The sequence below is a fragment of the Rhinopithecus bieti genome, unplaced genomic scaffold (assembly GCF_001698545.2).
Source record: "Rhinopithecus bieti isolate Rb0 unplaced genomic scaffold, ASM169854v2 scaffold_17861, whole genome shotgun sequence".
NCBI lineage: Eukaryota > Metazoa > Chordata > Mammalia > Primates > Cercopithecidae > Rhinopithecus > Rhinopithecus bieti.
The window spans coordinates 2,963,753-2,988,959 of NW_016809830.1; the positions used below are offsets into that span (position 1 = coordinate 2,963,753).

General features: G+C 43.4%; 1 protein-coding gene across 2 annotated transcripts; it reads right to left on the reverse strand.

Annotated features, from left to right (window-relative positions):
* Positions 1-635: 635 nt before the first annotated feature.
* On the reverse strand, positions 636-19,996 carry SEC11C (SEC11 homolog C, signal peptidase complex subunit). Of its 2 annotated transcripts, XM_017890515.1 has the most exons (6): positions 19,444-19,996; positions 10,162-10,271; positions 6,776-6,925; positions 3,673-3,792; positions 1,831-1,888; positions 636-841 (listed from the first exon to the last, which is right to left on the reverse strand). In XM_017890515.1, the coding sequence occupies exons 1-6, from the start codon at positions 19,528-19,530 to the stop codon at positions 788-790; spliced, it is 579 nt and encodes a 192-aa protein (XP_017746004.1). In that variant the 5' UTR covers positions 19,531-19,996; the 3' UTR covers positions 636-787. The 2 variants fall into 2 exon arrangements, with proteins under 2 accessions (XP_017746004.1, XP_017746005.1); XM_017890516.1 differs by lacking the exon at positions 1,831-1,888.
* Between the last annotated feature and the right edge of the window lie 5,211 nt (positions 19,997-25,207).

A 25,207-nucleotide genomic window follows, 5' to 3' on the forward strand; every position in this document is an offset into this window, starting at 1 on the left:
TGTGGGTTCCGTCAGGGCAGGGACTTCGTACCTCCAGCACATCAGACAGTGGCTGGGTAAAAGCGCTTGATAAATACTTGCAAGAGGGTCTACTTTCTCCGCAGGACTATATAGCGTGCAAATACCTAATTTAATGGTGGATATCCCTGGTAAGCGGAAAGGGAAGACTGGGGAAAGAGACCTTTTGTAGTTTTTGCAATTTTCAACTTTTACCCTTCTGGAGTTTTTGCAGTTTTCAAAGGCGTATGCACCATTTAAAATAATTTATTAAACACTTTTCAAATAATTTAACAAACTAGCTCAAGATATATCATACCACAAAACAAAGCAGATTACATCCCTTCCTTCTAAAAGATTTTGGCTTTCTTAGTTTCTCAGAATACACTTTAATAAGAAACTAGGTCCTTTAAGGGCCTCTTTGTTTCCCCCCAGAAATGTCATTATATTAAGAATTTTACTTTTGAAACTCAGACATTACAACTATACATGTGGACCATGCCTTGCCCCACTAGCAGGCCAGGCCCTAAACAGCCTGCCTGGTTCTTGAAGTGGTGCAGACCCTCACACTCAGTGTAGAGTTTCCCACAATTGGCAGAGAGATTGAGCAGATTCAAATCAGATTCCACAAAAGAAAATCATCTTTACTGGTGAATCTTTTATTTGGACAAGACAAAAACATCTCCACACTGTTCCCTTTTATACAGAAAATGGAACATCTCAAATATATTAGTTTTTCTCTTTTTCAACAGAATTCATTTCAATCTGGTCCCAGGAACTGCTTCTCATTTTAGGATTCACGTTTTAGTAACACATATGCACCCATTATAGCCAAAAGAGCATACTGGAAAGAAAACACAATGGAAAATCACTGTGAGGTCTACAAAGAAATTTGGTCTGTAAATGTATTCAGATGAAGTCCGTTAAATACTGGGCTGAGGACAGAATCAAAAGATTACCTCTTCCCCCCATGCCTTGTTCTCTAAATGAGCTGTTCAATGCCACATTATGATCAAAAACCCAAATATATACTGATGGACTGAAGATCAGACAACGAACAAACACAGCAAATGCAGTGCTTACTCCTACGCAGGTTTCCCATTGTTTGTCAAGTGATTTTTTAAAAAAAATATAGATACACGCCTGTAATCCCAGCACTTTGGGAGGCTAAGGCAGGCAGATCACCTGAGGTCAGGAGTTTGAGACCAGGCTGGCCAACATGGTGAAACCCTGTCTCTACTAAAAATACAAAAATGAGCTGGGCGTGGTGGTGGGCACCTGTAATCCCAGCCACTAGGGAGGCTGAGGAAGGAGAATCACTTGAACCTGGGAGGCGGAGGTTGCGGTGAGCCGAAATTATGCCACTACACTCTAGCCTGGGTGACAGAGCCAGATTCCGTCCAAAATATATATATATATATACACACACACACACACACACACACACATTTACATATATACGATATATACACACACATATATATACACATATATAGAGAGAGAGAGAGATACCATTTTTGTTGAAGTTGAGAGGTAAGCATTACTAGTTTATGGGACTACTTTTGTGTGTGTATGAAAATTTCCATAATAAAAAGCAACAATTAGATAAATGCCATTTTAGAACATGAACACACAGGGGGAAAGTAGCTATTTTAAATAATTAATTTAAATGTTACTACTTTAAATGACTACATTAATTTGTGGTTAACTATAGATATTCTGCAGGCCTATTAATGGCAACATGTTTTAAGAAGACTGCCTCTTTACAGTTGCACAAGTAAAAGCTCCAATATTTAACTAAGTAAATAAATATAGACACAAATAAATTCCTACCTTGAATTTTGGATAGTCATTCATTATTATGGTGACCATACCAACATATGGTAAAAACCTAAATTGTGGGATAAAAGCAAGAGATATAAAATTGTTTATAACATGATGATGGCAACATCTGAAAATACTATAAATCAGTCTTAGGAAATGAATCGTACGTGGGAATGCCACTGACCGGGGCTGTAAGGATGTATTCAGCCCTGTCTCAAACAGCTTTATTAGTAAGGAGCATCAGCACTGGCAGCCAGGACAAGTTTTCTAAGTAGGCACTTGAGTTGAGATAGTGATGCTGGTTGTCTTCACTTGCTACAATTAAAATAGTTAAGCCGCTTATACAAAAAGATGAGGCAACTTTCACAAATCTAGTTTCTATTTAGAAGAGAAGATTCAGAGAGCCTATATAAAAACTGCTGTTAGATAAAGCTTTCAAAGCACACGAGTAATGAGTTTGTAATGCAAATAATTATTTTGATTTCCCAGTGCTTGTCAGATATAACAAATAAATGTATTGGGTAGCAAATACAAATGTGAATACCATAACTTATACTCAAATATGATGATGATCCCAGAGAGAGGAGGTTCAGTGCAGAAACCAGCCAATGATTACGCTGACAAAATTAACAGCAATATGTCATCAGATGGACCCAGGTCTCAATCACCTCTGCTCATGGGAAACCAGGTAACACACCCATAGTACCTTCCAGTCTTTTATAAATCAGTAGCTCCATCCTCTCTCTTATCCAAAGTCTCTCACCAGAGTGTCTAGAAAGACAGGATGGACTAACTGGAAGCCCTCCTGGTCCCCCCGGAGATATTCAAGTGAAAACGCAACAAAGAAAAATGGTTAAAGGAATAGGAAGAAGCCGTAAGCCACAATCTGACTGATAATGCTAAATCTTACAAAATGGTAGCCAGTCTCTCCAGCCTTAAAAAGCTAGTGAGATTTAGGTAAGATAAAAAAAAGTTTCTACGTCTGTTCAACATAAAACGGGTTGCTGAGAGGGGAAGAATTCCCTTTTTTGATTTTTAATGAGGACACATTCTCTGTTATGTCAATCAGAAGGAGAACTCATTGCTGGACAACTACACAAAGATGAATACTAAAAGATGTATCACAGAAATGTTTCTAGTTACAAAAAATAGGAAATAATCTAAGTGTCCACCAAAAGGGGATTGGTTAAATAAATTTTTATTCACAATAAAACAGCTTGTAGCCACTTAAAAAGATATAGATGTAGATTTGACATGAAAAGCTATTTCCAACTTCCTGCTGGGTGAAAAACAATCAAATTCTAAGTGAAATTATATATATGCATAACACACATAACCAGCCCAGAGAGTATCTACAGCATTCCCTGAAACGTTAAACAGTGGTTATCTCTGGGAGACTTTCTTGTAATGGTTATTTAAAATCCGCAAATAACTAATCTCTCAGTGAGGATTTCTTTCTATTCATTTTTTAAGAACAAATTTCTTTTTAATTTTTCTTAATAGAGATGGGGTATCCCTATGTTACCCAGGCTGCTCTTGAACTCCTGGGCTCAAGTGATCCTCCTGCCTTGGCCTCCCAAAGGTGCTGGGATTACAGGTGTGAGCCACTGCGCCTGGCTGGATTTATTTTTAAACAGATTTGAACCCATCATATAGATAATTGGGCTCCATTTTAGATTTTAGGTCTTTAGGAATTTATAAGTTGTATTTGTCTTCACAGGATAAACTAGAACTGCTTAGAACTCTCCTGATATGTCATATTTGTAATTAACGACTCAGCCTATCCATTTAATTTCTTCATTTCTAAGTGTTTTCCATAACCTTCTATATAACTTAAAGGTGAATTCTCACCCTCTTGCTCTTCCCACCACGTCCTTCTTTTCCAGCCAGTTCTGGCCTTCTTTGTACAAGCCTCTATCGTCAACTTCATTATTATCTCCTTTAGTCAGAAATTTGATGTCTCCATTATCTCTGGAAAGCAAAATAATGTCCTCTCAAAAATTATTTTCAGCACAGTATCATTTACAAAAATATTCGTTTATCCAAGACTTTACTGTCAGACAGGAGTATTTAGAAAAACAAAGATAACCTGACCTTCTTTTAGTCTAAGATGACTGCTTTAGACAACCATTCAACTGAAGCACAAATCTAATGACAATTTTGTAGACTTAAATTCCAAAACACTCAAGTAACCATGACAACAAAAACCATGACCAAGCACAAGGGCAACGATTTGCTTCCAGCACAGCACACAATGAAGAATTCCTTCTCACCACATGGCTTCTGGGAATGACGAATATACTAGGACCTAACATTTTTTTAACCTGTAAACAAGTGTATTCGTGTCATTCATCAGTGGATAAAATCATGTGAATTACCGTTGTGCAATTCTTTCAAGTCCAGATTCATAATACACAAAAACACTATTGACAAGGAGCTTTTCCAGGCTCACTTCATTCACTTCCAGTCAGAATAGGTCAGAAGTCAGGACATGAAGCTGGTTTAACAACCTGTGCTGGACTTGAACTGTTTTCATTCTTAGACCTCATGGAACAATTTGGTTTTTTGTTTGTGTGTTTGTTTGTCTGAGATGGAGTCTTGCTCTGTCACCCAAGCTGAAGTGCCATGTGCCATCTCAGCTCACTGCAACCTCTGCCTCCCAGGTTCAAGCGATTCTCCTGCCTCAATCTCTGAGTAGCTGGAATTACAGGTGTGAGCCACCACACCGAGGTAATTTTTGCACTTTTAGTAGAGGCCAACCATGTTGGCCACGCTGGTCCAGAACTCCTGACCTCAAGTGATCCACCAGCCTCGGCCTCCCAAAGTGCTGGGATTACAGGCGTAAGCCATCGCGCCCAGCCTCATAGACCAATTTGTTAACATGGATGATATTCCTCTTCACTCTAGATATAAACTTAATCCTAGATCACACAGATTTGAGCACAAGGTAATTTAAATGCAAGTGTGCTCTAGGCTGTCCTCAGATTTCCTTTTCCTTGCCAAATGCACAATTTGTTACTGCATTATTTCCTTCACCACTGACCACGGTAGTATAAAGTCGAATTTGCAGGGAAACAAGAATCACAAATGGCATAACACCAGTGTGTTAAAGCGACATGTGGGACCCGTTTTAAGCATTCTAAACTGGTGCTCAGATAGCCTTGACTCTAGAAACATCATATTGTAGTATTATGGAGCTGTAAAGAGGGTCTTCTTTCAATAAGACAGATGAAAAAAGAATGCACTATTATAATGCAATAAAATGCCAAAACCCCAAAGATTTGAAACCATATTAAAAAGAGCAAGCTGAGTTGCAGACATGGTTATAAAGGAAATCAGGATAAAAATCCTGACAGGTTCTCATAATTCATGCAAATTAGAGCAAATAATCATTTCCTCAACTTGGAACAATTGATCATCTTTAGAAATTAATTGTAAGTCAGTGCAAGTACTGTCACATCATGACTGAGGATGCTTCTTCCTCAGGAATCTAACAGGTAGGCAACAAGTAACCGTTAGCACAGGACCAGTGTATCAGCACAGGTTGAAACTGGATTGTTTTCATGTTTAGAGTAATGTGAAGTGAATAAATATCAATATCTGTGGGGTACACTTGTGAAGAAGCAGTAAATGGGCCGGGCACGGTTACTCACGCCTATAATCCCAACAATGTGGGAGGCTGAGGTGGGTGGATCACCTGAGGTCAGGAGTTCGAGATCAGCCTGGCCAACATGGCGAAACCCCATCTCTACTAAAAATACAAAAATTAGCCAGGTGTGGTGGCGCGTGCCTGTAATTCCAGCTACTTGAGAGGCTAAGGGAGAACTGCCTGAATCCAGGAGGCGGAGGTTGCAGTGAGCTGAGATCACGCCATTGCACTCCAGCCTAGGAGACAAGAACAAGGCTCTGTCTCAAAAAAAAAAAAAAAAAAATTAGCCAGGCATGATGGTGCATGCTTGTAGTCCCAGGTACTCAGGAGGCTGGGGCAAGAGAGTCGCTTGAACCCGGGAGGCGGAAGTTGCAGTGAGTGGAGATCACACCATTGTACTCCAGCCTAGGCGACACAGTGAGACTCCATCTCAAAAAAAGAAGCAGTGAATGGAATGGGAATCTAATACCAGATATGTACAAGTAGTTACTTCTCTCTCTCAAACTCAAACACACACACATACAGAGTGAGAAATGCTCCGTTATTAAAAAACATACGTAGGCATACCTAAATTTAATTCTGACTCATACAGATAAAAATCCATACTAAGCTGCATAAAGGTAAATGAATAACCAAGTATATATGAAATGTAACACTTCTACTAATCATGTGAAGTACTCTCTCATGAGAACTTTATATATTTGAGCAAGAAGTAAATGTTTCCGGTTCCAGAAAAGGATCTTAATAAGTAAGTCATGGCTGGTATTAACAGCAAGGCTGTTTGGGGAGTGGGGGATGTGGCAATGGAAAATTAATGCAGAATATGCAATGACCAAATCATGAGATGAGTTGGAAAAGGAATTTTTATCCATCCAGGACTAATATTACTGCTGAAAATGCCACTTTGGCTAAACACAGAAAAACAGCTAGTTTTTTTGCATTTCAGAAAATAATTTTCATATCAAAACCATCCTCTGTTGCAGTGTGACTTGATTTTCTTTGAACTCCTTCAAATAACTACCATGTCATAATATATCACACCTTACAATTGTGCAGCAATTTAAGTTTCTGAATTGCTTTAGTAAACATTAGTTCACTTCATTCTCATAATCACTCTGTGAGTTACTGTGGGTTTAACGACCACAACTCTCATCCTACAGAAAGAGTTACGCAGTTGGTCCAAAGTCACCCAGTGAGAAAATGGCAGAACTCACGACATAATCCTGTGCTTTTACTAGTTTCTAATTAGCCATGAATCTACCAAAAATTTACAAAACAAAACCAAAAAGAAATAAGCCTCTTTACTTTTCATGAACTTTGATTACTCTGTGAACTATTGGAATGTCTCGTCCTTCAACTTTAAAAACAACTATTTCACCAGCTCTGATTGGGTCTTCCCGGAAATTTGTGAGGAACAGGAGGTCTCCTCTGTGAAAGGCCGGCTCCATACTGCCACTAGAAAGAAGCACAAAGTCAGTATCAGCATTACCCTGTGTCCAAAAGGTGATCAGAATAAACATGTCAGAGGTGAAACTCAATAGTCAAGTAGGTCTCAGGAGCTATAAAACAAGCCACTGCGGCTTCCTTCTGACTGCTCAAGGTAGTAACATGTGCGAAAGGAAATGACTTCTACTGACATTAATGTGTCGTGAGCACTGGCAGAACCCTCTGCAGTTTGTATCAGGTAGAAAAAAAACCAGGATTAACGTCAACTCTGAAGTAAAAGCTACCAATTTTTAGCTTTCAAAAAAGTCCTGCATCTACAAATATAGTAGTGTTTTCCTCCAGAACTGCAGAACTTACAGCTAATCATCTAGGGCAATCCTTTCGTTTTAGAGCAGATCCCCAGCACTTAGGATACTGCAACACTTACTTAAGAAATGAGCCGGGCGCGGTGGCTCAAGCCTGTAATCCCAGCACTTTGGGAGGCCGAGATGGGCGGATCACAAGGTCAGGAGATCGAGACCATCCTGGCTAACATGGTGAAACCCCGTCTCTACTAAAAAATACAAAAAACTAGCCGGGCGAGGTGGTGGGCGCCTGTAGTCCCAGTTACTCAGGAGGCTGAGGCAGGAGAATGGCGTAAACCCGGGAGGCGGAGCTTGCAGTGAGCTGAGATCCGGCCACTGCCCTCCAGCCGGGGCGACAGAGTGAGACTCCATCTCAAAAAAAAAGAAATGAAGAACACATGAAAGCACTTGGGGAGCACGACCCACCCTGATGCCAAACTGAGGCTGGGACAAAACGGGAACCCAAGTCCTTTGCCTCCTGCAGCAGCAGGAGAACATGGTGGAGAATTCCACCATATTCTACAAAAGCCCAATTCTAACAAACATGGTCTGGGTTATTGTGGAAGTCAATAAACAATTCCACATGATACCAATTTAAACCTGTGCCAAAATCTTTGGTGGATTCAAAGTAAATTGCAATATGCTGGAAGCTAAAATTTGAAAAGTTCATTTTATATATATATATATTATATATACACACACACACACACACACACACATATGTGTGTGCTAATTCTTTGCTTTAATACATGAGAGAATAAGACCTAGAAACACAGGGGGCTCTGCAACCAAGGACGAGTAACGGCTGCTGAGCAGGAAGAACCTGAGGAGAACCACTGAAGTTCCGTGGAGCTCTAGCAGAAACAAAGAAAACCGTGGCTCCCAACAAGAGTTTGGGAAGCTCGCCCTCCTTCCTTCCAGCCTGGCCCACCTCGAACATCTCAGCAGGTGCAGAAGGTGGCAAGGAGAAATGCAGCCTGTCAAACCAGTGCCACTAAGTATAGTCATGGATGAAGCATTCAAAATCAGCCAATCTGAATGACAGGGGAAAAGGGCTAGAAATACAACTGACTTAAGAGAAAACATCACAGTCAACAAATTTGAGTTTGTTCTGTCCCCCAATATGAAATTCTATTTTGTCTTCTTCTGAAAATAAAACGTAATTGTTTCAGGGTTAAAAAAAAAAAAAAAGCTAAAATGCTTAAGATAATTTCTTCATCTGTGGCCTCATCTTTACTCCTTCAACAAAATTCCTGAAGATACAGTGGGAAGATGTTGATAGAAAAGTAACGGTGTAAGAAAACTGCCGCTGGGAAAAGATCCCTGCACAGACGACAGAGGCCATAGGTGTCCTGAGGGTGGACATCAAGGGTCACTATCATGTCCTATCAGGAGAGCAGTTCTTTTCAACGTTTCACTAATATCAATGTCTACTTGCTTTCCTCATGGGCCAGATTTCCCCCAAAACCACACATCCCTTAGGGATGTCACTGGTTTATGTTGACAAACCAAATTGCTTTACCATTACAAAGAATGCTTTAAAAAAAAAACAGTCCCTAAGTGCAGCAATTTCACACTAGCTCCTGTGTGAAAGTGTGTCTGTGAAATCTGACGAAGGCCAGGAAATCTCAGATCTAGTGTTGGTTCTGCCAAAAGTTACTGGGAGATGCTTGAGGCCTGGCCTCATTGGGCCTCAGGTTCCTTGTCTGTTAAAGGAGAGGGTCCATCTAAATTTGAGGTTTTAAATTCCTTCTTCTTTAAAAAAAAAAAAAAAAAAAAAAAGCCTTAAAATCCTTCCTTCACATGAACTCTTACCAGGAAGTGTAACCACATAAAACACATAAGCGTGGAACTGTTACATGTGAAGCAAGGCTAAGGTTTCCTGAATCCATGAGTGTACTTCCCTTCTCCACACTCCTAATCTACCCACCCCAACGCTAGGGGCCTCCCTAAAGCACAGTGTGAACACGAGTGGGTCGGAGGTCCCACAGCTCTGCTGTGAGCTAGGCTGTCCTCAGTCTTCTAAATTCATGAAAACTCCATCTCTAGAAGTGTGGCCCTTGGCCAAGCACATGAGGGCGGCCTGGTGGGGCGTGGATCACGGCTATGGCCCCACAAGGTGGTGGGAAGGCCCGGTAGAGGGAAAGGGCACTGGTATGGGAGCTAAGAGCCCTATGTTCTGGCCTCGGCTCCTGTACTGGTAAGCTGTGACTCTGCCCAAGTTACTGCCACAGCCCACCATGCCACCTTGAAAACAACAGATTTGATGACCTAAGACACACCAGACAGACAGCATATTGAAGCACCTACTAGTTCCCAAACACGGCCATTTGATTTCAAATTGATGTGAAGTTTTTCCCCTTGGATGGCTTTATGGCTGTGTGAAGTTAACTCCAGTGGTAACTTTTCTAAAATAAACATGCTGTACTTTTATAAGCATCATAGTCTCAAGAAGATAGTAGCCATCAATACACCAGTATTACTGAAGAAGCTTGAAAAAAATACTAGACACAATGCTACGCACTGGGGATACAGACGCCCTGCCTGTTTGGTACAAAGAAAATGAAGTAACATTTTTAGTTATGTTTAAAAATCAATTTGTATAGAAATAATGCATGAATACCATATTATTAAATTGTCATTTGAAATGAATTAGGTGCACGAGCATCAACATGGTTAAAGCTCTAAAATGTCTACTAAGATAAGATTTTTCAAAAGCCAGAAAAAAAGAAACATTCTCAAAATAGGTATCAATAAAGACTAATAATTTATCCAATTAAAATCTTGAATTTCAGCTGTCATACAGGTTTTCACTTTAGGCTCTTTAGGCTGCCCCGCTCCTCAGACCCAGGGCAGCCTTGTGATAGAGGCTTTGGCTGGAGGCCAGCCTGGGGGACCTACCTCAGCACCACCACGATGGGGCTTTCGCTGCCAGTGAGCACGATCAAGCCTTTCCATATCATGAGGGCAGAAGACACAATCATGGCAAAGTTTAAAACCTGGTAATAGAGCTGGAATGAAAAAGAGGAACCACAGTGAAAACCAATAGCAGAAGACCCACCACCCTGAAGCTGGAGATGCACTTATCAAACTTTTCCAAAGACAACACAAGGTACAAACTTCTGCAGTATTTCAACTTTTGTCCCTGGAAAGAGCCTAGCAAATCTCTCTCCTTAAGTGAGAGAGAGGGGAGGAAAAAAAGAGCAATCTGTGAGGCCTGTCTTGTTAAAGCCTCAAGGAGGCCCTCATCACCTCTTCGGGATTTCCCAGCGCCTTGTACCCTAGAGAGTTCCGCTACTCAAGGCCTGCCACCAGAGCCTCCCGATGAAGACCATTCCCAGACACAGTGCAGCATGGTGAGCACAGGTCTCACCCAGATCCGCACACTGTGGATTCACCTAGAACTACCTTTAGCCTCAAACGGAAGCTTCCGAGTCCTATAGTGCTTGGCAATGAGATCATCCTGCATCTAAAAATGACATTTTAAAACCAGTGAACAGAAACTCTAAACATCTTAATGTTTAAATTTTTCATAAATGTTTTAAAAGGTAAATAACAAATATTTGGTTAAGAGCACAGGTGGGGCTGGGCACAGTGGCTCAAGCCTGTAATCCCAGCACTTTGGGAGGCTGAGGCAGGCAGATCACGAGGTCAGGAGATCGAGACCATTCTGGCTAACACAGTGAAACCCCGTCTCTACTAAAAAATAGAAAAAAAAATTAGCCAGGCATAGCAGCGGGCGCCGGTGGTCCCAGCTACTTGGGAGGAGGCTGAGGCAGAAGAATGGCGTGAACTCGGGAGGCGGAGCTTGCTTGCAGTGAGCCGAGATCGCACCACTGCACTCCAGCCTGGGCGACAGAGCGAGACTCCGTTACAAAAACAAAAAGAGTACAGGTGGGCGGGTCACATGAGTTAACGCATAAGCACTAGTTATATCAGCTCTGAGAAGGAGGTAGAAGCCCACCCACTCTACCTCAGACCAGTGCGTTTAGACCCACTGGGCTTGCCTCGCTCCTTGCAGCATGGCACGAGCTGAAGCACAGGCTCTTCCTTGCTGACAGCTGCCTGCTGCACCTGCCAACTCCTAGTGACTAAAGGAGAAAACAACACCTGCCCATGTGCCAGCACCCTGTCAGGCTGGAGCTGACCCGTCAGCCCAAACATCCACCTTCCTTCCAGGCACAACAGGGACTAACGCTGCTGTGGCTAGGACCACTCAAAATCAAAGCCCCTCATGGCATCGCCAGCACCGCCTGCCAGGGAGGCTCCTTACTTTGGTACCTGCCTCAATCTTCCTCTTCACAACCCCTGCAGTTGTTGGGGTGATCTGCAGAGCCAGGTGGGTGGTCCATCAACACTGTGCTATCTCAATTCTTGGGCCCCCATCCACATCTCCAAAGATCTTCCCTCCACTGGGGCCACCCACTCTCAGCAACACACCCCGGAACCAAAATGGCTCTATCCTCACGTGGGTCTATCCCCACTGGTTCAATGACCCCCTTCCACCGGGCCGCAGGTGCCTATTCTCCTGGCACCTGTGCTCACCTCTGTGTATACCTCAGGACCCATGTTCTGTCAGGTCCTTCACCCCTCATTTCTGTTTTTCTACCCTCAGCATGCAGTGTGCACAGTCACTTATAGGGTGGGAGCCACAACCCTACCAGGCCTGGCAGCCCTTCCTCCAGAGATTTCTGTTCCCCTCTCCAGGGAATGAACTCCCAGACCTCTGCTGAGGAAGGTGAGGCCTCTGGGTGGAAGACAGGAGAGCGAGGGGTCTCACTGCTTCTATGCTTTTCTACCCAATCTAATTTATTTCAGCCCTATCTCCCCTTCGCCTCCAGTTCTGGGGACACCAATTCCTGGGTCTCTGAGGACTATCTCTGCCTCACAAACCTGAAGAGCCACAGCCTCCCCCAGTGCCGTTCAGATCCTGGCTTTCTCTGGCTGTGCCAGTTCCCATGCTTCCATCTGTTTTCCAGCTTCTAGTATTTGGCTGATCTTGTTTCCTTTCCCAGGCATATCCTGGAGTAACTGATAACTTCTAAAACCTCCTTGCTATTAATATAGTTTTAGTGTTTTGGAGGCAGTGCTGTTAGACAAGTTAGATCCCACCTTAGCTCCCTATCAGCTTTCCAGAACATCCTTTTGAATGAAGTTTGGAGTGAGGACCTGGATCACATGGCTCTGGGCAACATCATTTTCCTCCACTATCCAAATTTAATTTTAACTGAGATGGATGTGGTGGTATGAACTCTTTTTGAGCATTGAGTACAATTTAAAATACAATTTTAAACACAGTTTAAATACAGTTTAAAATACACAAGGCCGGCCGGGTGCGGTGGCTCAAGCCTGTAATCCCAGCACTTTGGGAGGCTGAGACGGGCAGATCACGAGGTCAGGAGATCAAGACCATCCTGGCTAACATGGTGAAACCCCGTCTTTACTAAAAAATACAAAAAAAATTAGCCGGGCGAGGTGGCGGGCACCTGTAGTCCCAGCTACTCAGGAGGCTGAGGCAGGAGAATGGTGTAAACCCGGGAGGCGGAGCTTGCAGTGAGCTGAGATCCAGCCACTGCACTCCAACCTGGGCGACAGAGCGAGACTCCATCACAAAAACAAATAATAAATAAAAAAATACACAAGGCCTGGAAAAGTCAGGCTGAAAGAGACACTCAGGAAGTTCAAATAGAGACTTCCCAGGTGGTTCTATGTGGTTCTGACTTCTGGGTGTATGGACCATTCTTCACAGCGGCAGCGTGCAAGCATCAGTGTGCACTAGGATCAGCTGGCGATGCCTGAGGAATGCACTTCAGACACATTCCCAGGCGACACGAAAGCTGCTGGTGTGGGAATCACAGCTGAGAACCACTGCTCTATACCATTGGTTCTCAACCTTGGCTGCACCTTAGAATCATCGGGGAAGCCCTGGAAAGTCCATCCCAGACCAGCTGGATCGCTGGGAGGGGTGGGGTGATTCTGAGGTGCAGTGAAAGTTGAATCATGGCTCCTCCTCCCATCAGCTAAAGACTCTCCCATCGCAAACCCTTCCTCCACCTCACATCCTCCTCCAGCTTTCACACTCTCTCTTCTCCTTCACAGCTCTTCTCAAAACAGTGTCTACCCCAAGTTGCTCCCCTTCTTCACCATCTATATTCAGTCCTCAACCTACATAATCAGTCACATGCTCACTAAATCCAAAGGATAACTGTCGGCCCTCACCTTACCTGACCTTCCAGCAGCTCTCAACACACATGATCATTTCTTCAAACCCTTAGCCCCTGCCTTCCAGAATGGCATGCCATCCACTTCTGACCACTTTCTTGTCTTCCTGCCAGTTGCTCCTCCTCCACCTAAACCTCCTCCTCTACCTGAATGCTGGCATTGGTCCCATCATGCTAACTACTCCCAATTCAGAGACTTCCAACTGCCTACCTGACATTTCCACTCAGATGTCTTTAAAGACACCTCCTGCTCAACATGTCAAAATTAAACTTACCTTCTCCAAAAGCTTTCAGTGCTAGTGATCCTTCTCTCAGCAAATGACATTATTATTGCCCTGCTGTTTGGAGCCACCCCGTACCCATTCATTCTATACATTCTGGCTTTCCAAACATGTCTGGAGTTTGTACAGTTCTCTCTATTCCCACTGCCGCCACTCTCATAATATCACCAACGGGGCCCATCAGGCTGCTGTGACAGCCTCATGACAGGTCTCCTAATGCCCATGCACACCTCTTCCGATCCATTCTCTGTGCTACAATCAGGGCAGTCATGCGCCACTTTATGACAGACACATTCTGAAAAATGTGTTGTTAGGTGATTTTATTGTTGTCTGAACATCATAGAGTGTACTTATACAAACCCAGATGGTGTCGCTTACTACACCCCTAAGCTATACGGTGTAGCCTATTGCTCCTAGGCTAGAAACCTGTACAGCTTGCTACTAGATTGAATACTACAGGCGACTGTAACACACTGCTAAGTATTTGTGTAACTAAACATAGAAAAGGCAGAGTAAAAATATGGTATAACTTTATGGGACCACCATCGTGTATGTGGTCCATCATTGACAGAAACATCGTTATATGGTGCTTGACTGTACTGGTTTTCAAATGCACATCTGGTCACCTGGTCATGTCTATGCCCTGCCTAAAGCCCTTTGATTATATTCCACTACTCTGAGGATGAAGACTAAACTACAATATGGCCTCTAACGCCCTGTCTGATATATCCCCCCAGCCCCACTTCAGCTGCTGAAGCTCGCCTCACCCCAGCTGCACTGGTGGTACTGTCCACGCTTCCACCTCACATGCTTCTTTCCACCCCAGGGCCTTCATCCAGAAGGCTCCCTCCCTGGACCCCTCAGTTTACCAACACTCACCTTTACATCCACCTTTAAATGCCAGTGCCCAACAGAACCCTGCCCTGACCGGCTAGACCAGAAATCAGCAAACTTTTTGTGTAAAGGGTTAGACAGTAAATATTTTATGTTTACGGGTCACATAGTCTCATTGAAACTACTCAGCCCTGCCAATGTAGCAGGAAGGCAGCCATAGACAATATGTAAAAGAAAGAGCATGGCTGTGTGCCAATAAAACTTTACAAAAACAGGTGGTGCAATGGGGTTTGCCAACCTCCACTCTGGCCAGCCTAGGTCTTCCTATTACATATTCTCACTGCATCCTGTATTTCTTGATATTATTCATCAGCATCATAATTAAGCACGTAATTACCTAATGTGTCTTTTGTACTAGACTTTACATTCCACAAAAGTAGGCATCATTTCAGCCTTGCTCATAGCTGTATCCTCAAGATTCAACACGGGCTTGGCAAAAAGTTAAGTATTCAATTTGTTGAATAAATAGTGATAAAATAACCATCTTTAATGGTGAGTGCAGGTTGAGAATTATGGCCCAAAGACATTCATTACAGTCTTAATTCTAATAATGTGGAAAAGGCAATAAATGAGCAACAATAGGGAAATAACTGAGTAGAAAATGGGGCCGAGTGCAGTGTAGCTCATGCCTGTAATCCCAGTACTTTGAGAGGCCGAGGTGGGCAGATAATCTGAGCTCAGGAGTTCAAGACCAGCCTGGCCAACATGGTGAAACGCCAACTCTACTAAAAATGCAAAAATTAGCCAGGCATGGTGGCACATGCGCCTGTAATCCCAGCTACTCGGGAGGCTGAGGCACAAGAATCTCTTGAACCTGGGAGGTGGAGGTTGCAATGAGCCGAGATAGCATCACTGCACTCCAGCCTGGGTGACAGAGCAAGACTCTATCTCAAAAAAAAAAAAAAAGGAAAAGAAAATGGCAGATTAGTCCACTATTTAAAACAATGCATAAAGAACTCAATGGGAGTGGAGGAGAAAGCGGGTTGGGTTAGGGGAGGAAAATAAAAAGGAAGTTTAATGACACGACCAAACACAGTATGTTGAGTGAAAACTGCAAGCTGCAGTAGGAGCTCACCAAACGATAAAACAAACACAAAGAGATGCCCCAAGATGCTAAGAGAGGCTATTTTAGGATAGTGAAATTATGAGTCATTGACTTTTCTTCTTTAAACTATTCTCTATTCTGAAAACGTATTCTGACTGATGTAAGGTAGGAAAAGCAGAGCTCAAAACTGTCTCTTGCTAATGTTAAAACTGTAACAATAGGTAATTTGATGCAATTATGAAGGATACAACTGAAAGTGAGGACATAAGTGAATTAAGATAATTGTTAGTGTATTTGGTGCAATAAATCAAAATAGGAACATAAATATAATTCAACATTAAAGTTACACCCTTTTTTATTTTTTTTTGAGATGGAGTCTCGCTCTGTTGCCCAGGCTGGAGTGCAATGGCATGATCTCTGCTCACTGCAACCTCTGCCTCCCTGGCTCAAGCGATTCTCCTGCCTCAGCCTCCCGAGTAGCTGGGATAATAGGTGTGCGCCACCACACCCGGCTAATTTTTATATTTTTAGTAGAGACAGGGCTTCACCATGTTGGCCAGGCTGGTGTCAAACTCCTGACCTCAAATGATCCACCCGCTTCGGCCTCCCAAGGTGCTAGGATTACAAGCGTGAGCCACTGCACTCAGCCTACACACCATTTTTAAAAGCAACTTGGCTACTATGTCAATAGCAAATTATGAAACTATCATTATATTCCCAGGAGACTGAAAAATGAAACTGGAGTGCTAAGCAGACATTGTCAAAGTGTTGGGCTATAATATGTTAAACCATTGCTTCTTCTGGTTACATGGATTAAGTTTTTTAGTGGTCGTTTCTAAGATTTTAGTGCACCTGTCACTGGAGCAGTGTGCACTGTACCCAATATGTAGTCTTTTATCCCTCATCAAATGAAGAATATTTACCAGAAAGTTGCCATGAAACAATCAAAGTCTTTACACCATTTCACCATAAGCTCAAAGAGCATAACGGAAAAAATCAAAAATCACAAAGCAAATATTTAAGAATGCAAAGAAGTGAGCATTTAGAAGAGATAAAAAAAAATTCATGTCTTCATTCAATAAATATCGAGCGTCCAACAACAACAACAACAACAACAACAACAACAACACACGCTTCTAAAGTAAAATCAGCCTTACAAGTCACGTCACGCTAAAGCAGAAATTGTTCACTGGAATTCACATTCAAAAACCTCCCCAGCTGCTCTGCCTGACTTAAAGGACTTGATAAACAACCACTGTTTCATAATGAATTACATATCCAATTAGGAAAGCCCCAAACCATGGTTTTAAACAAAGATTGCCGTTTTTAGACAAGGTTTCAAGCCATCTGGCTCCACCCTGATAAAAGCAAATTATAAAATCTTGCCACTTATCCAGTAAAGACCTCGTACCAAGAATATATTTTCCCGTATAACTTCCCAAGCTTGAAAAGTTCAGTAAGGGGAAGCAAAATCAATTCCTCAAAAAAACTTCCTTTGAGCAAACCATCTACCTGCCAAGGAAATGCCCAAATACAAAAAAATCTAAAAATCAAACTAAGAAACCACAGATAATACTTGCAACACCTTAACTTTAAGAAACCTACTAATCAGATTCTAGGCTTAAAATCCTGGAATCCAGAAAAGTAATTTTGACTGAACTCCTGACAAGCTGACTGGGGTCTAAAAAAAACAAAACCACCACCATGTTTCACGGGTGCTTTTGTTGTTGTTCACCTTTGCCTACCAACTTTGTATGCTCAGCACTTAATGAGCATACAAAGTGTAGAAGTAAGTCCACACTCAGTCATTGTCAACCAAAGATGAAACAGCCAATGTCTAAGAGTTTTAAGCAAACATTTCAGACCAAATATTCTGGCTGACAGCAGCAGCACTGCCAGTAGCTGTATTTCCTCCTCTCTTCCTCACTGCAGAAACAAAGAGCCCTTGTCTTGCATGTGGGTCCTGCTTTAATAGTAAGCAGGGGCGGCAGAGAAAGAAGGTCCTGCTTTCAAGACTGGTGGAGCATGCAGGCCTGACAAGGTGTCATAAGATGCTATTTTGGAGGGAAGAAGAGGAACAAAAAAAAAAGCAAACGGACAAAGCTTTTTAAAAAAGTACCGAGAAGCAGTAGATTTGAGCTTGCTGAATTTTAATTAGAAGACTAGCAAAACAGGCAATACAGCCAGCTGCTGGCAGGCCTTATCATTGAGAGCAAAAAACACACTGATCTTTCAAAGGGCAAAGTGGTTTAGGGATCAATACACTCATCAGAGGGCCTTTTCTGACAGTCTGCAATTACAGCCATCAGTAGTCAGTACTAATTTTAGAGACATTTTAAAAACTCAGCCATTAAGTCTAAATTTTTAAACAAAGCTCTGCTTCCTGGAGAGCATTCTTGTGAACAGCATCAATGCTCAGGACATTAGCAGTTACTTTTTTAAGCTGGTGATAGTCTCTACTACAACTCAGCTTCCAGAAACAGGAGTATATCAGCTGTGCACACCTAGACACTACCACATCCTAAACACGGTTGATGAAATAGAAATTATCAAACTTTCCCACACGACTGCACTAGTCTGAAATTTTACTTGGGGGAGGGGGAGGAGAGTGAGAGGGGAAAAAACACATATGCCTAAGGGAGTAGTTGTGACCTCCCGTGGGCACCACCCCACATCTCAACTGATGGAGCAAATGAAACTGGTTGCCCTCAAAATAATGAGGATTAATACCATTTTCAAAGACAATCAAAATCCCTTGGTTGGAAGGTCCCATTTTTCTTAGCACAATTTATTAGTAGTAATAGTGGCATTAGTATCCACCGTGATATTTAGGCCCTACTGGTCCCCCAAATTCTCTACCTAGAAGCTTACATAATCGTATTTTTCCTGACTGAGAGGGCTTCCTTTCCAATCCCTACTAACTCTTAACCTTATAGTGAAGAGATAAGGACCCAAAGACAGTGACGATGGCCAATAAGTGGCTAAGGAGAGAGCAAGAGGAACGTTTTCCTCTGAGGTCTTCTCAGAAAGGAGAGGGAATTCAACCACCCCAGCTGCCCAAAGACCCTACACTGCCTCCTATATTCATAGTGCGGCCAGAATGATGGCATCTTGGAAGTTAGAGAAGGCTTCTGGAATCCCGCTGGAAACACGGGTTGAGTCCACAAGGATTGCACACGGCTTGTGAGCTCTCTAGGCACAATGAGCATTATTGAGTCCCGACCCACGGTCAGGGGAAAAACAACTGTCCAGGTTGGAAAGAGACTGCTTTGGGAGGCATCGCTGGACAGCTCCCATTGTAGGAAAGTTCTTCCCTCTCGCCTTTCTGCCACTTCCACCCGCCGGCAGTCAGGCCTCTGAAGCCCCACAGAGAAGTCGGTTCCCTCTCCACCGGGTGGCCCTTCAAATACGCGCAAACAGCTGTCGCTCACATAGTCAACTCTCCCACAAGCGTGGCTGTGGCTTTCTCATCCATATTTGACATTCCATAGCACGGGGTTTCTATTCTCCCCTTTCCTACACCCTCCCCTAATTGTGCTCTTGTCAGGACAAGGAAGTGCACACCCATGCCCACACGTGGGCGTAGAACCCAGGGCCTGAGAGCCCAGCGCGGGAGCTTCGGGTGGCTGCCCGGCCGCAGTCACTGGGAGCTGCCCTTCCCGGAGCCCTGCACTGGAAGCCCCGACTCCCCGCAAGCACAGCCGGTCCCGGCCTGGGCGCGCTCACCACCCGCCTCCGTCACCTGGCGCTTGTTCATCTTCCTCAGGTCCCCGAAGATGTCCAAACCGGACGCGGGGAGATGCGCCCCCACGGCGCCCGCGCGTAACATGGCGGGGTCTCCGGGGACCTAGCGGCCAGCCGGCTCTGGATGTCACAGACGCCAGCGGAGCACCTGCCGGCCCCCGCCCACCGGCCCCGCGTCCTTGCGGCCACGTGACCGGCGACTCGCTTGGGCGTCTGGGAATCGTAGTCTCGCTAGTCTTGGGCACTGGCCAGCCAGGAAGGAACTTGAAGGAAGAAAACTACCACTCCCAGAATGCCGCGGGGCGGGCACCTCGGCCAGTGAAGACCCAGGGCTCCTAGGGAGGGCAGCGACAGGGCTCCGGAGCCTTGTCCGACCCTTCGGAGGGAACGTCGAGGAGCGAGTGACCCCGCATACCTTGGGGCCAACTCGGGGAAGGGACTACTCAAGAGAAGCCGAATTTCCCGACTCTGGTCAGGCGCCAAGAGGACACCTAACTCCTGCTCGCAAATCACCTAGCCGTGTATCTTGGCTATTGGACGACTGCAGCGAGGAAAGGTGGTGCCTCTACACTGGGGGCGGGCTGAACCGAATCGGGGCGGGGCCTAAAGATGGATGTGAGGTGGGCGGGGCTTGGAAGAGGTTGGACTTTGATGCCGCTGAATTCTGCGTTTTTGAGTGGTACCACTTGAATGCAAGGAAGTATCTTTGAATGCCTTGACCACAGTTGGGTTGCAATGGATATTAATTAAATGAATACATAAGCACCTAATTTCATACACGAGAAGGCAGAGGCCCAGAAAGGTTCATTGACGTGGCCAAGGTTAAGTGGAAATGAGTCTGGAATAGAACTCAAAGTTTTAAATTTAGAAGTCCTAGATCATCACAATTCTGATCCTAGATTACCTTTGGTTCATTCCCTCGTTTATGCATTATTTATTGTATTTATTTATCCACAAATCTTTATGGAGCACCTACCATGCACCTGGCCTTGTTCTAGGCACTTGAGAAACATCAGTGAACAAAACAAGCAAAGATTCTTGCCCTCATGAAGCTTATATTCTGCCGAAGACAGATATAATAGATAATTTATACAGTACCTAAAGGATGGAGGTGCTATGACAACAGGAAAAGCAGATAAGTTGAATAGGGAGGTCTGGGGGAAAGGATCAGGTTGCAATTTAAAATATACCAGAAGCTGACTTACCATAAAGCTAATGAAAGGTAAGTTTTGGGTCCCTTCAGTTTCAAAGGTGTTTTCCAAGGCGTGGGAGAAACTTAACCACAGAATGTGTAAAATTTTCAAAAACAAGATATTGCAATTGCCATTGGTCAAGAGTTCTGTTTCTTTGCATTCCAACTTCACCTCTATTACATTTCCCCTCCTGTTGGAGGGACAAGGAGAATTTTGGGGATCCAGCTAAGGAGGAAACGAGTTGGAGATACATTTAGTTTGAGTTTGGTGAATATATTTATGTGATTCACGGTCTTTCCTGCCATCCTGGTGTAAAAAATGGCTTCTGGGAATACTGCCATCCACTGTGCCAACTCACCTGGCATCGTGGCAGGGAGTCGCACTGGAAGTGGCATCTGATATGAAAGTGTTCTGTCGCACCTGGCCTTGGAAGTATGTGGGCAGGAGAGGAAAACTAAGGTTTGAAATGTACAGATTCAGAAGCTAGTCTGTGTAAAATTCTTCCAAATATCAGATGTATAAAATTGTAAGTGGAAGACACAGTGCTTAGTACATGGGAAGATATGGTGATAGTTAACGCCGTCACTAATAATTGCTGGAACTAAGGTGGCAGCACTAAAGGTTCAGAATCTGGATACATTTTGAAGAAAGAGTCTTCAGGATTTTTTGAAAGAATAAATATAGGGCATGAAAGAAGAAAAGAGATTGAAGCTGACTCCGGGTTTTTAACCTACAGAACTAGAAGGGTAGAGTTCCTCTCAACTGCAATGAGGAAAGCTGTGGGTGGAACAGGTTTGTGGGAATAGAGTAAGGGTCCCAAATGTGACCAATAAACCTAGAACCCAGTGTGATATCTTCAGGTCAGAACCTTTGGCCCGGCCTCCAGGCTCCTGCTTAGGCTGAGCATTGGGTGAGAAGCAACACAGGAAGACATTGGGTAGAAGTCCCTGCATATTGTCCAGTCTTAGACCAATTTATTCACCTCCATGAACCCTTTGCTCATCCACCAAATAAAAACTGTATTTGTTACAGCCACTTTGGAATAAAGTTTGGCAATTCCTTCCAAAACTAAGCATCCTCTCACCATATGATGCAGCAATTGCACTCCTTGGTATTTACCCAAATACCAACTTGAAAACGGATGACCACACAAAAGCCTGTACATGGATGTTGTTAGCATCTTTATTCATAATTGTCAACACTTGGAAGTAACCAAGATGTCCTTTAGTGGATGAATGGATAAGTAAACTGCAGGATATCCAGAAAATAAAATATTATTCAGTGCAAAAAAGAAATGTAATATCAAGCTATGAAAAGACAGGAGGGAAGTTTAACTGCATATTACTAAGTGAAAGAAGCCTATCTGAAATGGCTACATACTGTAAGATCCCAACTACATGGCATACTGAAAAAGGCAAGGGATGTTGTGAGAGTCAAGTGAGGTATTAATAATATGAAAAAAAAAACCTCCTACCTGACTCAAAATAGACTCTCAGAACCCGTAGGAGGAATTATGGCTACCATTAATATTTTTTTCCTTAATCCAGGACATAAGTGATTAAGAGAACTAGAGTGTTAACTTCATTGTTCTGTCATTGGTGACCTCTTCCCCAGTGAAGTACTCCTTCCCCTGAACTCTAGAGGCAAGACTATGGAGACAGTAAAATGATTAGTGGTTACCAGGGGTAGTGGGGAGAGCATGAGACTATAATGATGAGTACATATCATTATATATTTGTCAAAACATAGACTGTACAACCCCAGAGTGAACCGTGATGTAAACTGTGGACTTTGGGTGAGAAAGATATGTCAGTGTAGATTCACCAATTGTGACAAATGTACTACTCTGTCAGGGGAAGCTGATAGTGGAGGAGACTGTGCATGTGTGGAGGGCAGGAGTAGATGGGTATATCTCTATACTTTCCACTCATTTTTGCTGTAAACCTAAAACTACTCCAAAAAAATAAAGCCTAAAGATTTTAGGTACAACATACACTGCTCAGGTGATGAGTACACTAAGATCTCAGAATTCACCACTAAAGAACTCACTCACATAACCAAAAACCATCTGTATCCCAAAATTATTGAAATATAAATAAATAATAAAATAAAGTATAGTTTTAAAAGTTTTCGACTGTCGGTAGCATCTGCCCTGATGGTTATGACAATCACAGGTAGGATATGTAAAAATGCTTTGTAGACTGTAAATGTAATAAATGTTAGATACAAGCATGTAGAGAACCCTGGAAATGGAGGTATAAACCACATTGGCCTGCACGGAGCCATTGGAGCATGGGCCCTGCGAAGATGTCTTCCCCACTTTTGTGACTGGTACGCAGCAGATTTGTTTCTCAGGGCTGCCATAACAAAATGCCAAAGTCAGGTGACTTAAAACAACGGAAATTTGTTTTCTGACATTCTGGAGGTTTTGCTGAGACTTGCTTCCCCCGAATCCTCCAGAGAAGGATCTTTGCTTGCTTCTTCCAGATTCTGGTAGCCCCAGGCATTCCTTGGCTTCTACAGCATAACTCCAGTCTCTGCCTCCATCTTCCCATGGCTGTCTCCACTCTGTGTATGTGTCTTTCCTTTTCTCTTCTAAGGTTAAAGGCCATATTTGTTAGAACCCACCCTACTCTAATATGATCTCATTGTAACTTGATTACATCTGCAATAAAAGACCCTATATCCAAATAAGGTCACAGTCACAGGTACCAGGTGTTAGGACTTGAAAATGTCTTCTTGGAGGACACAATTTGACCCATAACATGTAGTTTGTACACTGGAATAATAGCTTAGCAGAGAGGTTTAGAGCCTAAGCTCTAAGCAAAAGACAGCCTTGGGTACCAATCCAGGTTCTAAAACTTACTAGCTGTGTGGCCCTGAGTAAGTTATCTAACCTTTCTGTGCCTCTTTTTACAGTGATAATGGTTACACCTACATTACAGGAGTAGGTTATGAAGAGTCATCTCTATATGTAAGGCACATAGAACAGTGTGTGACACATAGTGCTCATTAAATGTTAGTCATCATCATCGTCATCATTAATTACTACCAGTGATCAGCACAATGATCACCACCATTCAGGTTCATAGCTAAAGTCTTTACCATCTCTCTGCATGTATTACAGACATTCTAATGGCAGGTGCAGCTTGTTCTTAGTGTAACTCACATACACCTGGTGCTTTCCTGACCAGAGAGACGTGTTGTAAACTTCCATTTTTACACAGGTCCTCTAACCACTGAGCTGTTCTCATGTTTGTTTTGCCGTTGGAAAACCATGAATCTATTTGCGGTGAACCCAGAGACGGTCATCAAGAGATAGGATGTGAAGGACAGGGAGGCCACTGAAGACTACATGAAACAGAGACAGCCTAGCACCACTAAGATGGAAGCCAGCACCAGCCCAGGGCCCGCAGCAAGGAAAGTACGCTTTCCCCTGCCCTGCATCCAGCACCGTGATGAAGCAAGGCTCATGGGACAGTGCTAGTTGGGGAATCCTTTATCAAGATGTCCATCCAGCTCTACACTGTTGCTGGGGGATGAGGAGGGAGACATTAATACCCACCCATCCCCTGGCACATAGAAGGCTGCTCTTTGGTGCAGTCTTTTCCTCCCTGAGGCTGCCCTAATAGTAACTTCAATCTGAATTTTCTGAAATGGGTGGATGGCTCTGGGATAAGTATGCTACCCTGCAGGCCTCTTTCTCAGCTCCTGATCTGGCCATATTCCCTCTCTTTACCTGATCTTGTTGTGACTTTATGTGCCAGCCCCTGCCCTATGTTCCTTGCAGTCATTTTCTGAGAACTTCCCCTCTCGGAGAGGGTAAGGGGTGCACCCAATGGCAAACAGCCAACCTAGGCACTGCCAAGATTTGATGCCAGGTCCTTGGGCTGGTGCTTTCTCCACCATGAAGTTGACACAAAGCATTTCAGGGATGAATTTTTACCCCACACTTAGACCATAGTGAAAGGTGCACTGTTGATGGTGTTCTGGATGCAAATCCCAGTTCTACCATTTACTAACTGGTCACTTTAGGCAAGTGAAGTAATCTCTCTGAATGTCAGTATCTTCTTCAATAAGATGAAGCTAATGAAACTACCTAACAGAGATGTTGTGAGAGTCAAGTGAGGTAATATGTAAAAAGCACCTATCTGACTCAAAATAGACTCTCAGAAGCAGTAGGAAGAATTGTCATTACTGTTTTTTTCTTAATCCACGATGATAAGTAATTGGGAGAACTAGAACATTCTCTTCGTTGTTCTGTCACTGGTGGTCAGTACTTCCCAAATGAAGTACTTTTTTCCACGAACTCTAGAGGATTCTAAGCCTTTTCGTAAGATTCACTGAGTTGCTCCTCTTGACCTTGGGCTGGGGCTGCCATAATAACTCAGTGTCACTATTCTGGCAGTTTTGTGGGGGAGCTTATACTTACACTCATGTACAGTTTCTTCCCCCATCATAACCTTCAGCCTACACTTATATTCTGGAGATTCTCAAATCTATATTCCAGGCAAGGTCTTCCTGCAGAGATCTGAACCCATAAATCCAACTGCATATGGACACAACCTC

Coding starts and splice junctions, on each gene's coding strand:
- SEC11C (XM_017890515.1), bottom strand. CDS start 19,530: ATGTTACGCGCGGGCGCCGTGGGGGCGCATCTCCCCGCGTCCGGTTTG. Junction 3,793..6,775: donor GTAATCAAAGTTCATGAAAA/GTAAAGAGGCTT, acceptor TTTGCTTTCCAG/AGATAATGGAGACATCAAAT. Junction 1,889..3,672: donor GTGGTGGGAAGAGCAAGAGG/GTGAGAATTCAC, acceptor CCCACAATTTAG/GTTTTTACCATATGTTGGTA.